Raw genomic sequence first — 16,412 nt, 5'->3', positions numbered from 1 at the left:
CACACACACACACACACACAGACTGACTGTATGCTTTACTGTAAACTGGGTCACTGCTCTCCAGACACAAATCTACAAAAGTTTTCTAAGGAAGAAAATGTAATTTTAGATAAAGAAACTTCTAACCAAGGAAACGCACATGTAGCTTTTTTATAAAGAAAATGTATTTCATAGAACCAGATAAATACACACACAATTGATCCATTAAAGTGGAAAAACAAATCATGCAAACACACTAGATCACTGATTTAAATGAAATGCGTGTGTGAAGAAACATCTACCTGAGATCCCTCATCACAAGTCATGACATAGGTTTGACATGAGTTGTGAGCCTTAAAGGTATTTGTAGGTACCAATATGCCTGAGGAGGAGACAGTATGGAGTATTTCACAAGAAAAACACATACAATGTTGTTATCATCCGTAAACCCCTCAGTTTTATCTTAGGTCCTCTTCTGGGGTTTTCGACTTCCAGGTTGGGAACCACTGCCTTAGATCAGTTATTCTCAACTCTTTCAGTTTGCTATCCTTTTCACATACTGTAGTTATACCCACATGGTGAAAGGTGTAAACACAGTGTTTGGTTCCTGTTTCTGGTTAATTAGATGAACTTTAGAAAGAAAATCAAAGAGCTCTAAAGCTTTGCCCTCTGCTTCTCATTCCACCTCAGTGCTCTATCACTGCACAAAGGAAGTCTAAGGTTGAATCAGGAAGACTTCTATTATATGAAGAACAAAATACACACACACACACACACACACACACACACACACACACCACTGTGTATCTTGTGATTTTGTCTCTTATCAAAATGACAAGTTTTAGTCTTATACAGTAGAATCAGTTGCTTGCACACAACCCAGTACAGAACAACAAGCGCACACACTCACACATGCACATCCATGGTCTCCAGGTCCATGGACTCCAAGTCTGCATGCATTGAGGCTGTTTATCAAAATTAGATCAACATGGAACAATTTCCTTTTTTTTACTGTTTGCTAATGTGCTTCTCTCTCTCTCTCTCTCTCTCTCTCTCTCTCTCTCTCTCTCTCTCTCTTCTATTTGTCCTTTTCGGTTTCTCTCTCTCTCACACACTCTCACCGTTCACTGGTTGTCAGGCTTCCACCCAAAACACACAACTGTGAAGTCGTTGCAACTGCATTCGTTTATCAAAATTAGATCAGTGAAAATAGGATTTTTATTTGAATGCCCAGTCTAAAAATTGAGACGCTCACTGCTCTGCAACAAAATGCAGTTACATTTGTATATTTACAATATTTATATTACTGTAATTACAACTCAGTACCTAACTAATTAAGTTTTAGTTTGAACTTTATTTTACCTCAGTGGGCAGTTGGCTTTGCAGCAGCTATTAAAAGCAACTTGCATAAAAGTGAAAGACCAAGAGCCATAACAACTGACAGTTACCAATACAAGGTGCTGATACAGAGTTTCAGGCCACCAGCATAAGACAAATTACCATCGTCATCATTATCACAGTCTCCACGGCCATCTACACCAGTCAATGACATGCAATCATCACTTTCTTCCTGCTTCTACCATCATGTAGAGGCCTAAAGCGGGAGAGATGAAGGAGTTGTTACAACTGATTATGTTGGCAGAAGAGAAACTGACTCTCTTGTAGAGGCTTGTATGGCCTGCCTCACCGTTTGATTTATGAGTTATTTATTTTTTCATATTGCTAGGGGACAGGTGTTAATAACAATGATCATTTAAGTTTACCCTGACCTATTTGGTATTTTACCAAGGGAGCTAGAGTTGTTTCAAGAAAGGTTCACAGGGTCAAGTCTGGGCTTTGCCCTTTAAACACTCATGCATCATCATTTAATATGTACTGTATTTATGCAGAGCAATACACTCGCCAGTGTTATTGCAGTAGATGACTACAAAACCACAGCTGCTTACTCTTTACAGCTAATGTCTAAGGACAGATTTTTATTCAATGAGCCTTGCTCGCGATTGCTCTGAACCACCAGCCTTGGTTTTTGAACAGTCTTATATCATCACAGAGCTTTTTTGTCCTGAAATTTGATTTTCTTACAAGTTCTGTCACCACGGCCTCTAAAGAGGGGAGATACTGCCGAATGTGCCGCACTGATATGGTTGTGCTGGGAGCGTGAGGGCTGCTGGAGCAGACTGTTAGAGGAGAGCTGCAGGCTGTGAGTGGAGGGGAGCTGGGAGCAGTCACACACTGAGCTAAAGGTCACGTTCAGTGTGATTGGGCAGTAGGTGCAGTGTTAGGACACAAACTGGCCATTTTCCATCTAGCAACAGTTTCCTCTTTTCTAAGTGTCTTTCAAGCTTTTTTTCTTCATTTGTTTACAAGCAGGTATTGCAGTTTTTACTGCCACAGAAATGCATACGCCATTTTGATATGGTGGTTGATATTCAGCTACCGAACTTGGTTGCTGCTGATGATATATATATATATATATATATATATATATATATATATGTATAACTTTTTTTATTGAGAATTCAGTAGGAGGACTCTGCATGTTTTTTTTTCATATATGATTGGCTGATCACTGTGATTGTTTTTGCTGGACTTTAAGCTACTTAAGGGTTAATAGTAACTGCTTATCATAAATAGTATTTCTTGTGTGGAAGGGTTTACAGGTTTCAGTTTTATTTAAATTTAGAAATTAAGTTAGTAAAATGAAGAAACTTTAAAACTCCAGTTGCAATCTTGCTCCTAATAGATGCAGAACCTTTTATGTTTTGCAACAGGACGTCATCATTATCCTTTTTTTAAATGTCTGTTGATTCCTGAGGGGATAATTAGTCATTTGGTTGCACCCCTTTAGAGAGTTACCATAGGCAGGGCATTTTTTGGAAGTTTACTGCTAAACTAGTTTCTCCTCGCCTCACTGATAATGTCATCTGAGTAGATAATCAGCAGGAAATGCACCCTCCATTGCACGTCACAGTTGGATTACATCCATTTCTCCAACTGAAAAAAAGAGCTGTTTTCTTAAAGTAAAGCAGTTCTTAATTAATGTTTTGACCCAATCACATAGTGTTTTAAAATCTTTCTCCTCCGTGCTGACTTTAACAATTTTTAAGTGGCCTGTTTAACTATTGCAGCGCCATTGGTACCTCTTCTTCTCAAACGGTGCTGTGCTGTACATAGTGTATTGTTTTTTTCTCATCTCTTTGTTGACTAAGAATAAACTAGCAGAATAAATTCATTCAGTCCATTCAACTTAAATTCATTCAACTTAAACCCAATTATTGTATTAGGAGAAGCAATTTAAATGCACACAGTAGTCTGAGAGTAAACCACACAGATGGACTTGTGAAGCCATTTGCGTAACACATACACAGATCTACACACACACACACACACACACACACATACACACATGGTTGGTAGCACCAATTGAAGAGGGGGGCTCTGTTAGATTGGTTCCAGATGTGTGTGTGTGTGTGTGTGTGTGTGTGTGTGTGTGTGTGTGTGCGCGCACGCGCGCGTGTGTGTGTGCGCGCACGCGCGCGTGTGTGTGTGTGTGTGTGTGTCTGCGTGCGTGCGTGCACAATTGGATCCAGTGTATAGGATATTGGATTTGGCAATATGGGATTTTGTTAATTCCTCCAGCTAGTCTTCTAGCTTGATTAATAATCGCTGAAGTCATTGCATGTGTCAGTGTAAGTGTGTGCCTCTCTGTGTGTGCGCATTTTAAACAGTGCTGATTTACTCTTAAAGTGAATTGATTATCCTTTTTTTTTTTTTGAAAGTCTTTAGAAATTCCTCTTTTTGAATGTATTTTTAGACTGCAGGGAGACGCATTTCATGTCTTTATCCTCTTTCTCACTTTCTCGCTCTCTCTCCAGTCTGCTCTCTATGTATCTCTCTCTGTTTTGCCACATAACTTCAAGGTTGATATTTGATTTTTATGTGTGTTAAGTGTGCTATCCCCATACTCTGTGTGCAAAATGAAAATAAATATTTTGTTGTAAAATGAGGTAACATCATGAGAAAAATGTGACCCTTCTTGTAGAAAATGTAATTTCAAAGCAAACAGTGGTACTTCCACTTGTGAATTAAAAACAAATTGCTTGGAAATGCTGTGTAACTTTATATGTCCTTGACAACAACATATCTGAATAAGCTGGGAGATAATAATTAACTTTCAAAATGGAAAACAGCAGCTCATTTGAAGGCACTCGTCTGCCTCGGCAAATAATTTCAAGTAAACTACACCACCAGAGTTTAAAGCTACCACCGCATATTGGTAGCAGATGGTAGCTAAAATAAATTTGAGAGAGTCAATCTTGCTGCAGACTCTAAACCAGTGGATGCTTATCTATTACAGCCAGCTCTTCTATTAAGATGTAAAAGACCATGCAGTGTAACAGTTTGTAAAACATCTGTAAATTTATGGCTTCAGGAGAATCTCAGAGTGGACTCAACAGCTGAAGGGTCCAGCTACTGTGTGGTTACACCATCTGTTTTGATGTTGAATAAAAATCTGATTCTCAACAATAAAGTTATATAGTTATATATTATATAATTTATTAGTACTTTTTATGAGTAGAGTCACAAAAAGCTCACTAGGAAACAGCTTGTAACTTCTGTTTGAATGTAAAGGAAATCAATCATTTTAACCCATTTAATGGAAAGTTGGCGTAGCAGTGCAAACCCATGAAAAAGTCAACAAAAATACAAAAATAAAATTCGTATTAGAGTTGTTAACAAACCGAAGAAGAGATTTTTTAAGTGCATATTTCCCAAAAACAACAACAGTAGCCTCTTAGTAGTTGTATTCTTGCATTACATTTACTGTCACAAGAGCAAAAAGCTATTTGTTAGAGCAGTTTGTGCATTAGAGGCTGACCACGCTGATTATGAAAGTTATTAAACCAAAAATGTTGTTTTATGTGCAGCCTGCCGCTAAGTAGATTGTACTCTAATTTTTGCAGCCTTTTCATGAGAATTATGAGACTGATTAAATCTGCCAATATCGTCAACTTTTTACATATTACATATTATACAAAATGTAATATTTTGTATAATATTTTATATAAAGTTCCAAATGCACACTTGGACACACCCCTCAGAATAACGCCTGGGGATAATAGAGCAGTGTTTACATTGGGTACTCCAATGTACTTCCTACTTAAGAAACTTAAGTTTGTATCTAAACATCAAGTTTCAAGTTTATTTATTGGCTTGATTAGAAGGAAGTTGATAAAGACTTTAATTTCCTGACTAATTAATGCATGTGTGTGTGTGTGTGTGTGTGTGTGTGTGTGTGTGTGTGTGTGTGTGTGTGTGTGTGTGTGTGTGTGTGTGTCTGTGTGTCTGTGTGTCTGTGTGTCTGTGTGTCTGTGTGTCTGTGTGTCTGTGTGTCTGTGTGTGTCTCAGAGGGCATTGTTGGTGGTGCTAATTGAACTGTATCATAGGCCACAGATAAATAGATGTCATTAGGACCCTGAGCTCTAATTACCTGCAGCCCTCTTCTTTTGGCTGAGGTGAGTGTGAGAGGCCTGGTATTAGTAATCAATCTGAATAAACATACTGACACATACACACACATTCTGTAGACCCACACCCATAAACCCTGCACACAAGCAGTTTTGAAGCCACCAAGAGATGCACTCCCACAAAAAAAAAAACATGTTAATGTATGCAAATATAGAGCTGTGTGTGCATACATGTGAACTTGCACAGTTCCACACTTGTCCAGCCAACCAGCTGATGATGAAAAGGATGTTAAAGATCATGAGCCAGATTCTCCCTATGTGCACGTGTGCATTTTGGAAGGTGTTGGGGGCTATTTCTCTACTTTCCTGTGTAATTGACACTTGAACCTCTTTCTCACACACACACACACACACACACACACACTGTACCGTGCTTGTACCGTGGTTTTAGAGTAGCCAAAATATCCCCAACACACACATATGGCTTGCTGCCTCTCATCCAAATCTTGCATGCCTTCATTAGCCAGTGGAAGCAAGTATTTTCAGGTGTGTGTGTGTGTGTGTGTATTGCAATGAGGGGCAGCTGTGGGGCCATATGTGAGTGATTTGGACGCTCGGAGGGAAACTGAATTCTGATGACAGATGCACTGTTTGGCTTGCAACACTAGACACACACACACTCACACACATATATACTCACACAAACAGAGACACAGGAAGTGTACATCAATCAATCACCTGGCTCTGTCTCTCTACATGTGCTGACCGTATGGTTTGGGCGACACACACACACACACACACACACACACACACACACACACACACACACACACACACACACACACATACACACACATACATACACATACATACACACAAAAAGACTTGGTCATAAAAGTGTTCTGATGCCAAATGGACAAAAAACACATGTACCCTAAATACTCTAATATTAGCTCAGGTGTTTATTACATACAGCATTATTGGAAACAGGATGTTATATTATACAAATATTGAGACTAAGAGACAAAGCTCCACCAGCATAAATAAACACATCTACGGTGTTCCTTTGTTTTAAATCTTTGAACAATCTAAGAGTTTGATTTTGTCATGTGTAGCCGGATCCAGACAGTATGACAGATGCCATCATAAATGTCTGTTTATAAACTAAATTGCAGCGAGAAAACAAAGAGAGCTATTAAACCACTTTTCATTGGCAGAAGAATTTTATTTCTAATCCTTTAACGCTGTCAAGTACAAATGTTTAATCAGATCCTGATCCGTTGCTATTTTGATGTTCAAATAATTAATTTTTGATAAATCTCCTTTAAGTAGTCCTAACTTCCTAATATGTGTGCACAAGACAGCAAATGAACTTTGGATCCATGTCTTAAATATGAAATACGATGTTTGCTATTACAATTAAAAGTTGAGGGAATTCTCCAACACCACTACATACATTTGGCAGGATCTTTTCACATTTGCAGTACTGATTAGAACTACAAATCATTTTTCATCAAATTTATATTGCTCCGGCCATATATGTGCATGCCTGTGTGTGGTGCATGTTCCCAGAGAAATGTGGGTGATTAATTGTTCTGTGATCTTTGCAGTACATTAGCTGTTAAGGGCCCTTCTGCTTTCAGCTGGCAGCACGAAACAGATGCTCGGTCGAAGTGCTCGTAGTGGCGCCATCTGTAGCTCTGAGTCCACAGAAAGCCTGATTGAAGTGCAGCACTCTTTTGTGAAAAGTTGAAATGTTTTTAACTTCTAGCACTGGGTGCTTTGAGCCCCAAAAAATATAATGAGCACTCAGCACGAGGGAAAATACAAGAAAGAGAGGGAGAGAGATAGAGGGTGTTTTTTGTAAACCAAACCCATAGGCACATATAGTATGCAGACATTTACCAGCACAACCATAGTGAGATCATCGTTACAAACAGAGACAGAAATGCACATATTACACAAGTCAGTGAAAAAAAAAAAAAAAGAATTACATGATGGTGTTTTCTTGACCATACTGATATTTAAATCAGTAAAACAAATCAAAAACTAAAGTAACCTGAAATCAAGAAGAGAGGAAGCAATGAAGGTTTGATGAACAATGCTGAAATAACAATTAAAGCAGAGAGAAAAAGCAATGGTTGGATAGACAGGGCAGATAGAGAGAGAAACTGACAGAGTCGTGGAGGACAACGATGAGGTATGCTGTCTTCTCAGGGTTATAAAGGTGGTGAATGGGGCCAGAGACTTAATGGGATGGAGAAACGTTGTGATTGGCTCATTACTGTGATGGAGCACGTTGCCACGACAATTGGCCTTTTCACCCCCTTCCCCATCCCCACCTTCCTAGCACACACTACTCTTCTATGCACTGCTGCTCCATGAACTGAACTTGTGTGTGTGTGTGTGTGTGTGTGTGTGTGTGTGTGTGTGTGTGTGTGTGTGTGTGTGTATACAAAAACAGTAAAAGTCAAACACTTACCTGTAAAGTACCTCCTGCAGTTCGGATAAACACTTAAGCACTTTATGCTAGAAGGTGAAAGCATAACTCATTTCTTTCCACATCTGTTGAGGAGTACTTGACTTGACTTGAAGTACCGCAGTATCTCTCCCAAGACCTTGCTCAGACACACATACTCATACACATATGGGGCTGTTGCTCAACGGTAGAGCAGTCGCTTATCAATCGGAAGGTTGGTAGTTTGATCCTTGGCCCTGCTGTCCTATGTCTTGGCGTCCCAAGACACTGCTGTGTCATTGTAGTGTGAGTGTTTATCTAAGCCGGCAACCTTGGCCATAGTGTGTGAATGTTCCTGTACTATGTAAAAGCACTTTGAGTAGTTGTTAAGACTAGAAAATTGCTATATAAATACAGTCCATTTACACTCACAATGTATTCACCCAACTCAAGCATTGAATTAAATTTTTTTGTTTCAATTAACTTTGTTTTATACAAAAGAAATCAGTGTAGAGGAGAATCGTGTTCTTGATGGAATTTCCCATTAGGCGTTATACATGAGATACCTTCCTTTCTCTGCCACCAAGTCAATCTGTTTTTTCTCTCCCCTAAACTTACTCGACTGGTGTGAATATTAAAAAGGTATCAAAACTTAAGTCAGCATTTTCATTTTTTCCCCCAACATTCTTTTCTCGCCATGGCTTTGCCTGTTTCTGATCTACCAAACGTTTCTTCATCAGTCATCATTTTTACCACATGCTCTAATGTAGTTTGTCTTTCTCCATCCATAGCGGCGCAGAGGCAGTGGGGTCTTCTGTGCAAACTGTCTGACCACCAAGACATCGTTGTGGAGGAAGAATGCAAATGGAGGCTACGTCTGCAACGCTTGTGGTTTATACCAAAAACTGCATTCGGTAAGTCTGCATTACACGATATACATTAGATTATACAAAATATACCTGTGAGATGAATAGAAATAGCTGCCCCAGACTTGATACTGTACAAGTTTCTGTATATTTCTGATTTCCTTTTTTCACAATTTCAAACTTATTAGAAGAGAGACAAGAAGGGAGCTATACATTTAAAAAACACCTTATATATAGAGAAACTGAATGGAAAGCTGAAACTCAAGGTATATCATACATAAGTAATGTGAAGTGCTGAACTCCATCCACCTATAGGAGACCTACATATACTCCTAAGGTTGTACTAGATCATTACTTTAGTCCATATTATTGACTCTATGCTGTTTTAATACGTCCACGGGGTGGTTTTGACCATTAATTATCATTCCTTCTGTCTGGCCGATTAGCACACGATGCAACTTAAACGGTGCATACTGTGGTTAAATTCCTTCATGCACTGTGTAAATCCTGGTGTGAAAATGTAATATTGTGGAAAAAGTATATTTGATTTGGTGCGAGCCAGGAGTTGCAGACCATTTAAACAGTCACAGTGAGCCAACTCCATGGAGTGAGAAATATGATGGAATGAATCAACTTTACCATCTAAGCCCGGGGAAATTCTATGGAAATCCCAAATTTAATTAGACTGCATGAATTACAGATGAGATAAAGACCCAGCCTGGAACTTAGTTGACTTCAGAATATTAAGCTTTCTCACCGCATATGTTTGTATGAGGTTTAAGCTTATTTCACACTCCAATATACCTATTTAACAAAAGGGTTTACAAATATTACCATTGTGAAACAAGCCTTCAGAGCTTTACCATATTTATGCCAGATTCATGTTCACACATTGTTTTTTAAACTCAGCTTGTAAAATTTCAAAGTGAACTAAAATGTTTTAGTGTCATAAATCACAGTGTTAGTACATGCACCAGTGGGTTGACCGTGTTAAAACCCAGAGCACTATGCTGCAATTATCCAATGGAATTTTAAAGACCTTTCGGAGGACGACAAGATATTGCAGTTTACTCCTTCCTGCCCCTGGAGACGGTCTTGGGTCAACCCGTTCATCTCATCTGCTGCTCCAATCATGTTCCAGCTCCCTCTACTCTTGACAATCTTCACGACAGCCATATTTTATATCCTATAATAAAAGTTTTATATGCTCTACACACATTATTAGAGAGGATAGCAGCTAGTAAAACACTTCAGAGTGAGAGAGGGGAGGGGAGCATTATGAATAAAGAGGAAGAAAAAGGTAGACATAAAGGGAGGGAGAGGAGAGAAATAGAGAAAGACAAACAAAGTAAGAAAAGGGAGGAAGACAAAGAAAGGAGGAAAGATAAAGAGTGAGGACAGAGATAATGAAAGGGGAGGGTGAGTGTAAAGAGTTAGAGATGGAAGGAGACAGAGAGATTGGGAGAAAATGCAGAGGTGATATCTAAAAAGAGAAGGGAAGAGATGAAAAGATGGTTCAATAAGGAAGAATGATGTCTACCAGCTGTTACTCCAACCCCACAACCATAAAGATGTACAAAATTACAGCTGTCTTTTGTGTGTGTGTGTGTGTGTGGGGAGGTGGCTGGGTGGATGGGTGGGTGGGTGGGTGGGTGTGTGTGTGTGTGTTAGACTGTTACCATCATGAGGGGTGCTATTTCTTTGCTTCTTGCCTTTTTTCTTCCGTCCTCCTTTTTTTCACTCCAGTCCCTCCCTTCTTCATTTTCCTCTTTCTTCCATGTCTCCTCCCTCTTCTTCTTCCTGTTTACCATGTATCACTCTTTCCCACTTCTCATTCATCTCACCTCCTTTGTTCTTGCCTCTGCTCCACTCCACTCCTGTCTTTACCTTTTCCTCTCCTCACTCTTCAGCTGGAAATACAAAACCAGAGGACCATAAAGAATAAGAAAAATGTCACAGATTTGGCTAACATCATTTTGTCACTGTCAGTGATGGACTCTTGTTTATGGTAATGATCCAGGTATGTGTAGAAAAACGCGGACCAGGAGGATAACTCTCTGATTAACTACAGGGACTATTATTAGTTTGGCTGGTGAGGGGAAGCACCTGTCTGTAATGTGTGTGCATAATAGATCATTGAAACAATGTGTGTGGGTTTTTTCTAGAGCTAGTTTTGGCACATTAGACTTAAGACTGTTGATTGTCATTGTGACTTTCAACAAATGACTCATCTCTTCTTGAATAGTTTCAATAGCAGCTCTACAATGACTGACGAGGACTTCACACACACTGACACGCACACATAAACCTGCTCTAATACACATGCATTGGGAGAGACACAGACTTAATTGCAGACAGAGAGCTATCCACATACGTAGGTGCACATACACATACACATATACATGAATACACATACACACAAGTATAAATCATTCCCAACATAGAATTTCTTTCTTTGCATAAAAGACCTCACCCACCTTCTTTTTGCTTTTCTATCCACTTATCTATCTAGATATTTATATTTTTTTAGTTTTTTTAGAGTTGGTATATTTATATTTATCACTCTACATGCTCTGCACACCCATATACGCATTTATTTATTATTATTTATATATCTAATATCTCAATTTTCTAAGGTGTTTTTAATTGTTACTGTGCTATATTTTTTAAGTTGTGAACTTTGCCCGTAATTTCGTACTACAGTGTACTGTGGAATGACAACAAAGAAATCTTGAATCTTAAACATCTTACCTTCCTCCATGTTTCTCATCATAATTTCTCACTCTCTATCTATTTTTGATTGGTGCTTCTAAACACATCTTTTTGGTTTTCAACTGCCACAATTTATTTTAAAAGCCCAATCACTCACACACACACACACACACACACACACACACACACACACACACACACAGCACACCCACATACATACATACATACATACATACATACACACATACATACACACATACATGCATACAGTACATACAGTACATACATCAGGGGATTTCTAGAAACATACAGGAGTTACATACAGGCACATACATGCACACAGTAACAAGATTTTTTGCTGTACAACGTCCAATAAATCCAATCTACATGGCAATAAACTCTACAACACTTCACAAGTTTTTGTTGATAATTGATAAGCTTGTCTCTTTGTGCCTTTGTTTAATTTGAATTAGATTTTAATAAATGCTGGTTGGAGTTCACTTCATATAATGTGTTTTTAGAGGGGATGCCTCACTGCAGTCGGTTCTTTAATAGTGAAATGATAACAAGTCATTACTTTTGAGTTGAAGTGTAGACACTCTAAAAGACACTTTAAACGGTCCAGTTTATTTTACTTCCAGGAAAGAAAATCATTCGCTAATTTGTCTGGAAATGTTTTAGACTGTTTTGATTCCTTTTGGCATGTGTTTAGGAAAGAAACATCAAATAGAGTCATCCTCTCTCATATATCTATTAAGTTCTTTATTAAGAGTGAAACTGAAAAAAGTGAGTAGTGCTTCATATATTGTGTTACCAAGAAGTTTGTATTCTATGGAATTCTGCTTGACTGTTGTCTTTTTAACCAAAACACTGAGTAGATATGTATATATATATACATTTCAATATGTTGTAGGATGCTACCTTATAATTTTAATTAATTTATTAATTAATTTTAGTGAGATTACTCAATAGTAGTTCAAACATCAATGAAGCCATATGTTCACGTGTTTATTAGGGATCTGTCAATAAAGTAAAAGTTGAGTCTTCAGGACACTCTCAATTTGCATCAGATGTAAGCGCTCCCCCTTGTGGTAAGGGCAAAAACCCCATGCTAAGGCGAGCTGGATAGTGTCTAGTGGTAGTGTATTTTGCTTAGGAAAGGTTCAGATGAACTGAGACTTTTAAAACTTTTATCTACCATTGTAAGCTTCACTGAGACACCTTTTTACTACTTTGCATTCATTGTAAGAAACAGTCACTCCAGTTGAGTCAGATCTCCTGTCAAATTATGTTCAAGTTTGATTTGATTGGTTGTAAGCTAAACTGTTTCAATAGTTAAACAATTTCGTTTTTGTAGGGCAATTCATTTAATATAATCACAGTCAAATAATGCTGGGCTATGTGTGGTTGCAATTTTTAGTCATGTCAGAAAAGCACCCTTAAATAAGTGATACGACAATGTTCAAACAGGAAAATGAATTAAAACTACATGTAATTCTAAATGTAATTTGAGCCTCTTCTTTTTTCTTCATCTTGCAGACACCCAGACCTCTAAACATCATAAAGCAGAACAACGGTGAACAAATCATCCGCCGCCGAACCCGAAAACGGCTCAACCCTGATTCACTGTCAACTGAGACCCCCGCCCCAAAACAACGCATCACCAGCGAGGAGCGCGTGAATGGCGAGGAGTTGGACAGAAGCTGTGCAACAATCAAAAACCAGCAGCCTTCCCCTCGCTCACGCTCGCCCCGATCCACTCAAGCCTTTCTAGCCAATCAAACATTGGAGATCCACCGACGCATGCCTCCTCTGCTCCTCCCTTCACATCCCCCCTCCTCATTGGTAGCTGAGGGCAATGGGGGCACCGCTGAGGGAGGGATAATATCAAAAGTAGAGGGAGGTAAAGGAGGAGGGGGATCAGAAAGAGGCAGTCCGATTGAAAAGTACATGCGTCCATCCAAACCGTCTAGTTATTCGCCTCCTGGTTCACCCATTGAAAAGTATCAGTACCCCCTTTTCTCCTTACCCCTTCCATTAACCCTCTCACCTGATCTGACCCCTGAGTCGGATTGGCTCAGATTCTGGACCAAGTATAAGATGGCAGCTGCCTCTGGGGTTCCTGGTAGCATCAGTAATCTAAGCAGCCCTGGTAGCCTTGGAAATAACGCTCATTATCTCGCTGCAATGGTGGCTCCAGTGCAGCATCATCAGCAAAGCTACACCGTGCCTTACTGTGCCTCTCCTTACTCTCCTCTACCCCCTCCTCCAGCCCCTCCTCACTATCCTCCTCCTCCTCTTCATTCCCAAACCTCTTCACCATCATTAGAAAACGATGCTCCTTTGGATCTCGCAATAAGACAAAGAGATACAAGTGCTGCACATGCACACATGTCAACAAATGGTGCAGAGAGGAGAAGGCAAGAGTCGCCACTTGCTGAGAGGTTGAGAGAAAACTGGAAAGGGGAGAAAGAGGAGGAGGAGAGGATAGATGGAGGGAACCATAGAGAGGAGATAGGAAAGGAGGAAATGGATCATTCGACAAAAGGTCGGTCAAGTGTCGCATCGAATCCCGCGATGGTGGATGTGGCCACGCAGGATGACCTAACCAATCGCTGCATCCACTGTGGGATCTACTTCCTAGACGAGGTCATGTATGCCCTGCACATGAGTTGCCACGGCGACCAGGGACCATACCAATGCAGTTTTTGCCTCCATGTGTGTGTGGATCGCTATGATTTCACCACACACATACAGAGAGGCCTACACAGGTACACAGACAAAACGTCACAAAAGAAAGGTCACGGGCAGGACGGCGTGATCCAGAACGCCACAGTGATGTCGGGGCACGAGTGTCAAAACGTGACACCGGAGGAAAAAGATGAAGAGGATCAGAGCGAGATCACAGAGGATAGCAATGACGTCATAGGAATTAATCATGACATTCAAGCGAAAGAATCTACAGGCAACGATGCCACTGACAATGAAACAGAAGTTGAAATGGAGGTCAGAGGAGAGGGTCATGACGTAACAAACCAGGAAATGGGAGATGACATGGTGTCAGATAGTAATGATGACATCACAAAAACCACAGAGGCCACAACTGTTGCTGAATCTGAAAACGTAGATGAGAACACAAAGAGTAATTAATCTGACGCCTTTGACTCTCACAAACATTTAAGAGCGTGTGTTATTGAATGAATAAGCTGTCTGCCTCCACGTTCCTGGAGGCTAGCTCATGTCAAAATGGTCTATCCTGGGCACTAAATGGAACCCATCCTTATGCTGGAAGCACTCGGCTGTCAAATGGTCGAAAATCATCGTAGGATCCCGCTGAACTGCTGCAGGGACAGTTTGGAGAAATAGCCTGAATCCTGTGTTGAGTGACGGTCACTTGACAGCTCTTTTGCAAGTATTTAACAACGGAGTCCAGGCATGCAGCTGAAATCACCTTTAATAAACAGCCACTTCATGTGCTTTCCAAATAAGCGGATTGGAAGCTCGACTGAAAGTTGGACTGGCTTCATTTTTGAGGATGAGTTTGAGGAGCTCAGCACTTGCACAGCCACCATACAGCATAGCAAAAAAAAAAGAAAATAAGAAAAATGCTAAAGTCAAAACACTTTAAGTGAACTGAGCTGATCTGTTATGCACCATGCTAAACTGAACCACCAAGCTGGGCCAAACTAGTCTGAAGCATCATTCAGACTGTTTTATCTTGGTACAACCAGATCTGATCTGGTGAGAACTGCTTTGTTCTGGTCCAGAGCATGTTTTTGACTGTTTTATTGTAGTGCAAATGGATCCAAAACCAAAACTTTTTTTGACTTGTTGAAACTGGTCGGAGTTCAACCTCTTTTGTTCTGCGCTGCAGTTACTGGTGTTACCTTGGTACGAAAGGATCAGTTGATTTCTTTAATTAATGCCATGTTGTTTCTGAAACTGGCACAAAAGAAAAAAAACTGGCTAAATCACCACCACTGCTGCAAAGTGGCCCAAAATTGGAGACTGGTTAGGTTTGATCTGACAGTGATTTATTGAACTGATTAAATCCAGTTTCAGCTGGTAAAACCGGAGTAATTCCGGACCGAAGTGTTCTCTTCATCCATTAGGATCAAACCAAGTGACATTATTTTCTACTTTCCTCCGTGCCATGATACTAGCTACGTGCCTGGCTGCCTGCCTAATAGAACAACCATCTATTAACCTGCTTAACATTTATATCAATGATAATAATAATAAGTATGATATAGTACAAACCATGCAATTTGCTAAACTTTCCTATATAATGTTATTTTGTAAAAGCAAATAATGCTTTTTTTGCAGGAAATGGTACTATAAAAATTAGTCTATTTGAGTTCTTTACTTTTTAAGCTATTTGTTGTTTGTGTTCTCATGGAGACTTGTTACATTGATAACAGCCGTGTAATAGAAATGGTACTGCAAGAGAAGGAGGGTTGTGTGTATATGTGCATTTGTGTAATTGCGTTTGTGTGTGTGCGGATCAAAGGATGAATCCGTCCCCAAACGATAATGTAAACATAATGAAGGCTTGCGCTCGGTAATTCAGTCCTCAGGGGTCACACGTGTTGCACACCAACCCACCTGTTTCATAGCATGTGACACATCATTTTTACATGTTTAACGGTCTGATGGTTTTAGCATGTTACATTACGTTCTCTTGTATATGTTCTTATCCTGTTTTTTATGTGTTAATAGGTCAAAATGGTCTTAGTATGTACCTATATTTTCTGTATGTCTTTCACATGTTGTTAGGTTTTGTGGTTTTATAGAGAGACTTAATAACTTAGGGAAATCAACCCTAAATGTTATCATAAGGATCAATTATTTGGGTTAGCTGGACAAACTTTTGCTCTGTATTGAGATTACAGAGCTTCTCGCCTACAGTGTTTAATTCAGTATTTCTGA

At 39.6% G+C, this 16,412-nt stretch overlaps 1 protein-coding gene across 4 annotated transcripts in view; it reads left to right on the top strand.

Moving 5' to 3' along the window:
- The window catches only part of trps1 (trichorhinophalangeal syndrome I), a 154,864-nt gene extending 139,431 nt beyond the window's left edge, over positions 1 to 15,433 (top strand). For 3 of the 4 annotated variants that reach the window (XM_032535050.1, XM_032535051.1, XM_032535052.1), the window contains exons 10-11: positions 8,697 to 8,819; positions 13,023 to 14,633. In XM_032535050.1, coding sequence (XP_032390941.1) covers positions 8,697 to 8,819; positions 13,023 to 14,633 — 1,734 coding nt within the window. Of the gene's footprint in view, positions 1 to 8,696; positions 8,820 to 13,022 lie in introns of all 4 variants that reach the window. The other variant, XM_032535053.1, reaches the window with a different exon arrangement.
- The last annotated feature ends 979 nt before the right edge of the window (positions 15,434 to 16,412 follow it).

Source organism: Etheostoma spectabile, chromosome 14 (assembly GCF_008692095.1).
Source record: "Etheostoma spectabile isolate EspeVRDwgs_2016 chromosome 14, UIUC_Espe_1.0, whole genome shotgun sequence".
Classification (NCBI taxonomy): Eukaryota; Metazoa; Chordata; class Actinopteri; order Perciformes; family Percidae; genus Etheostoma; species Etheostoma spectabile.
The sequence above is the reverse complement of the archived record's forward strand: the minus strand, read 5'-3'. Positions and strand labels throughout refer to the sequence as shown.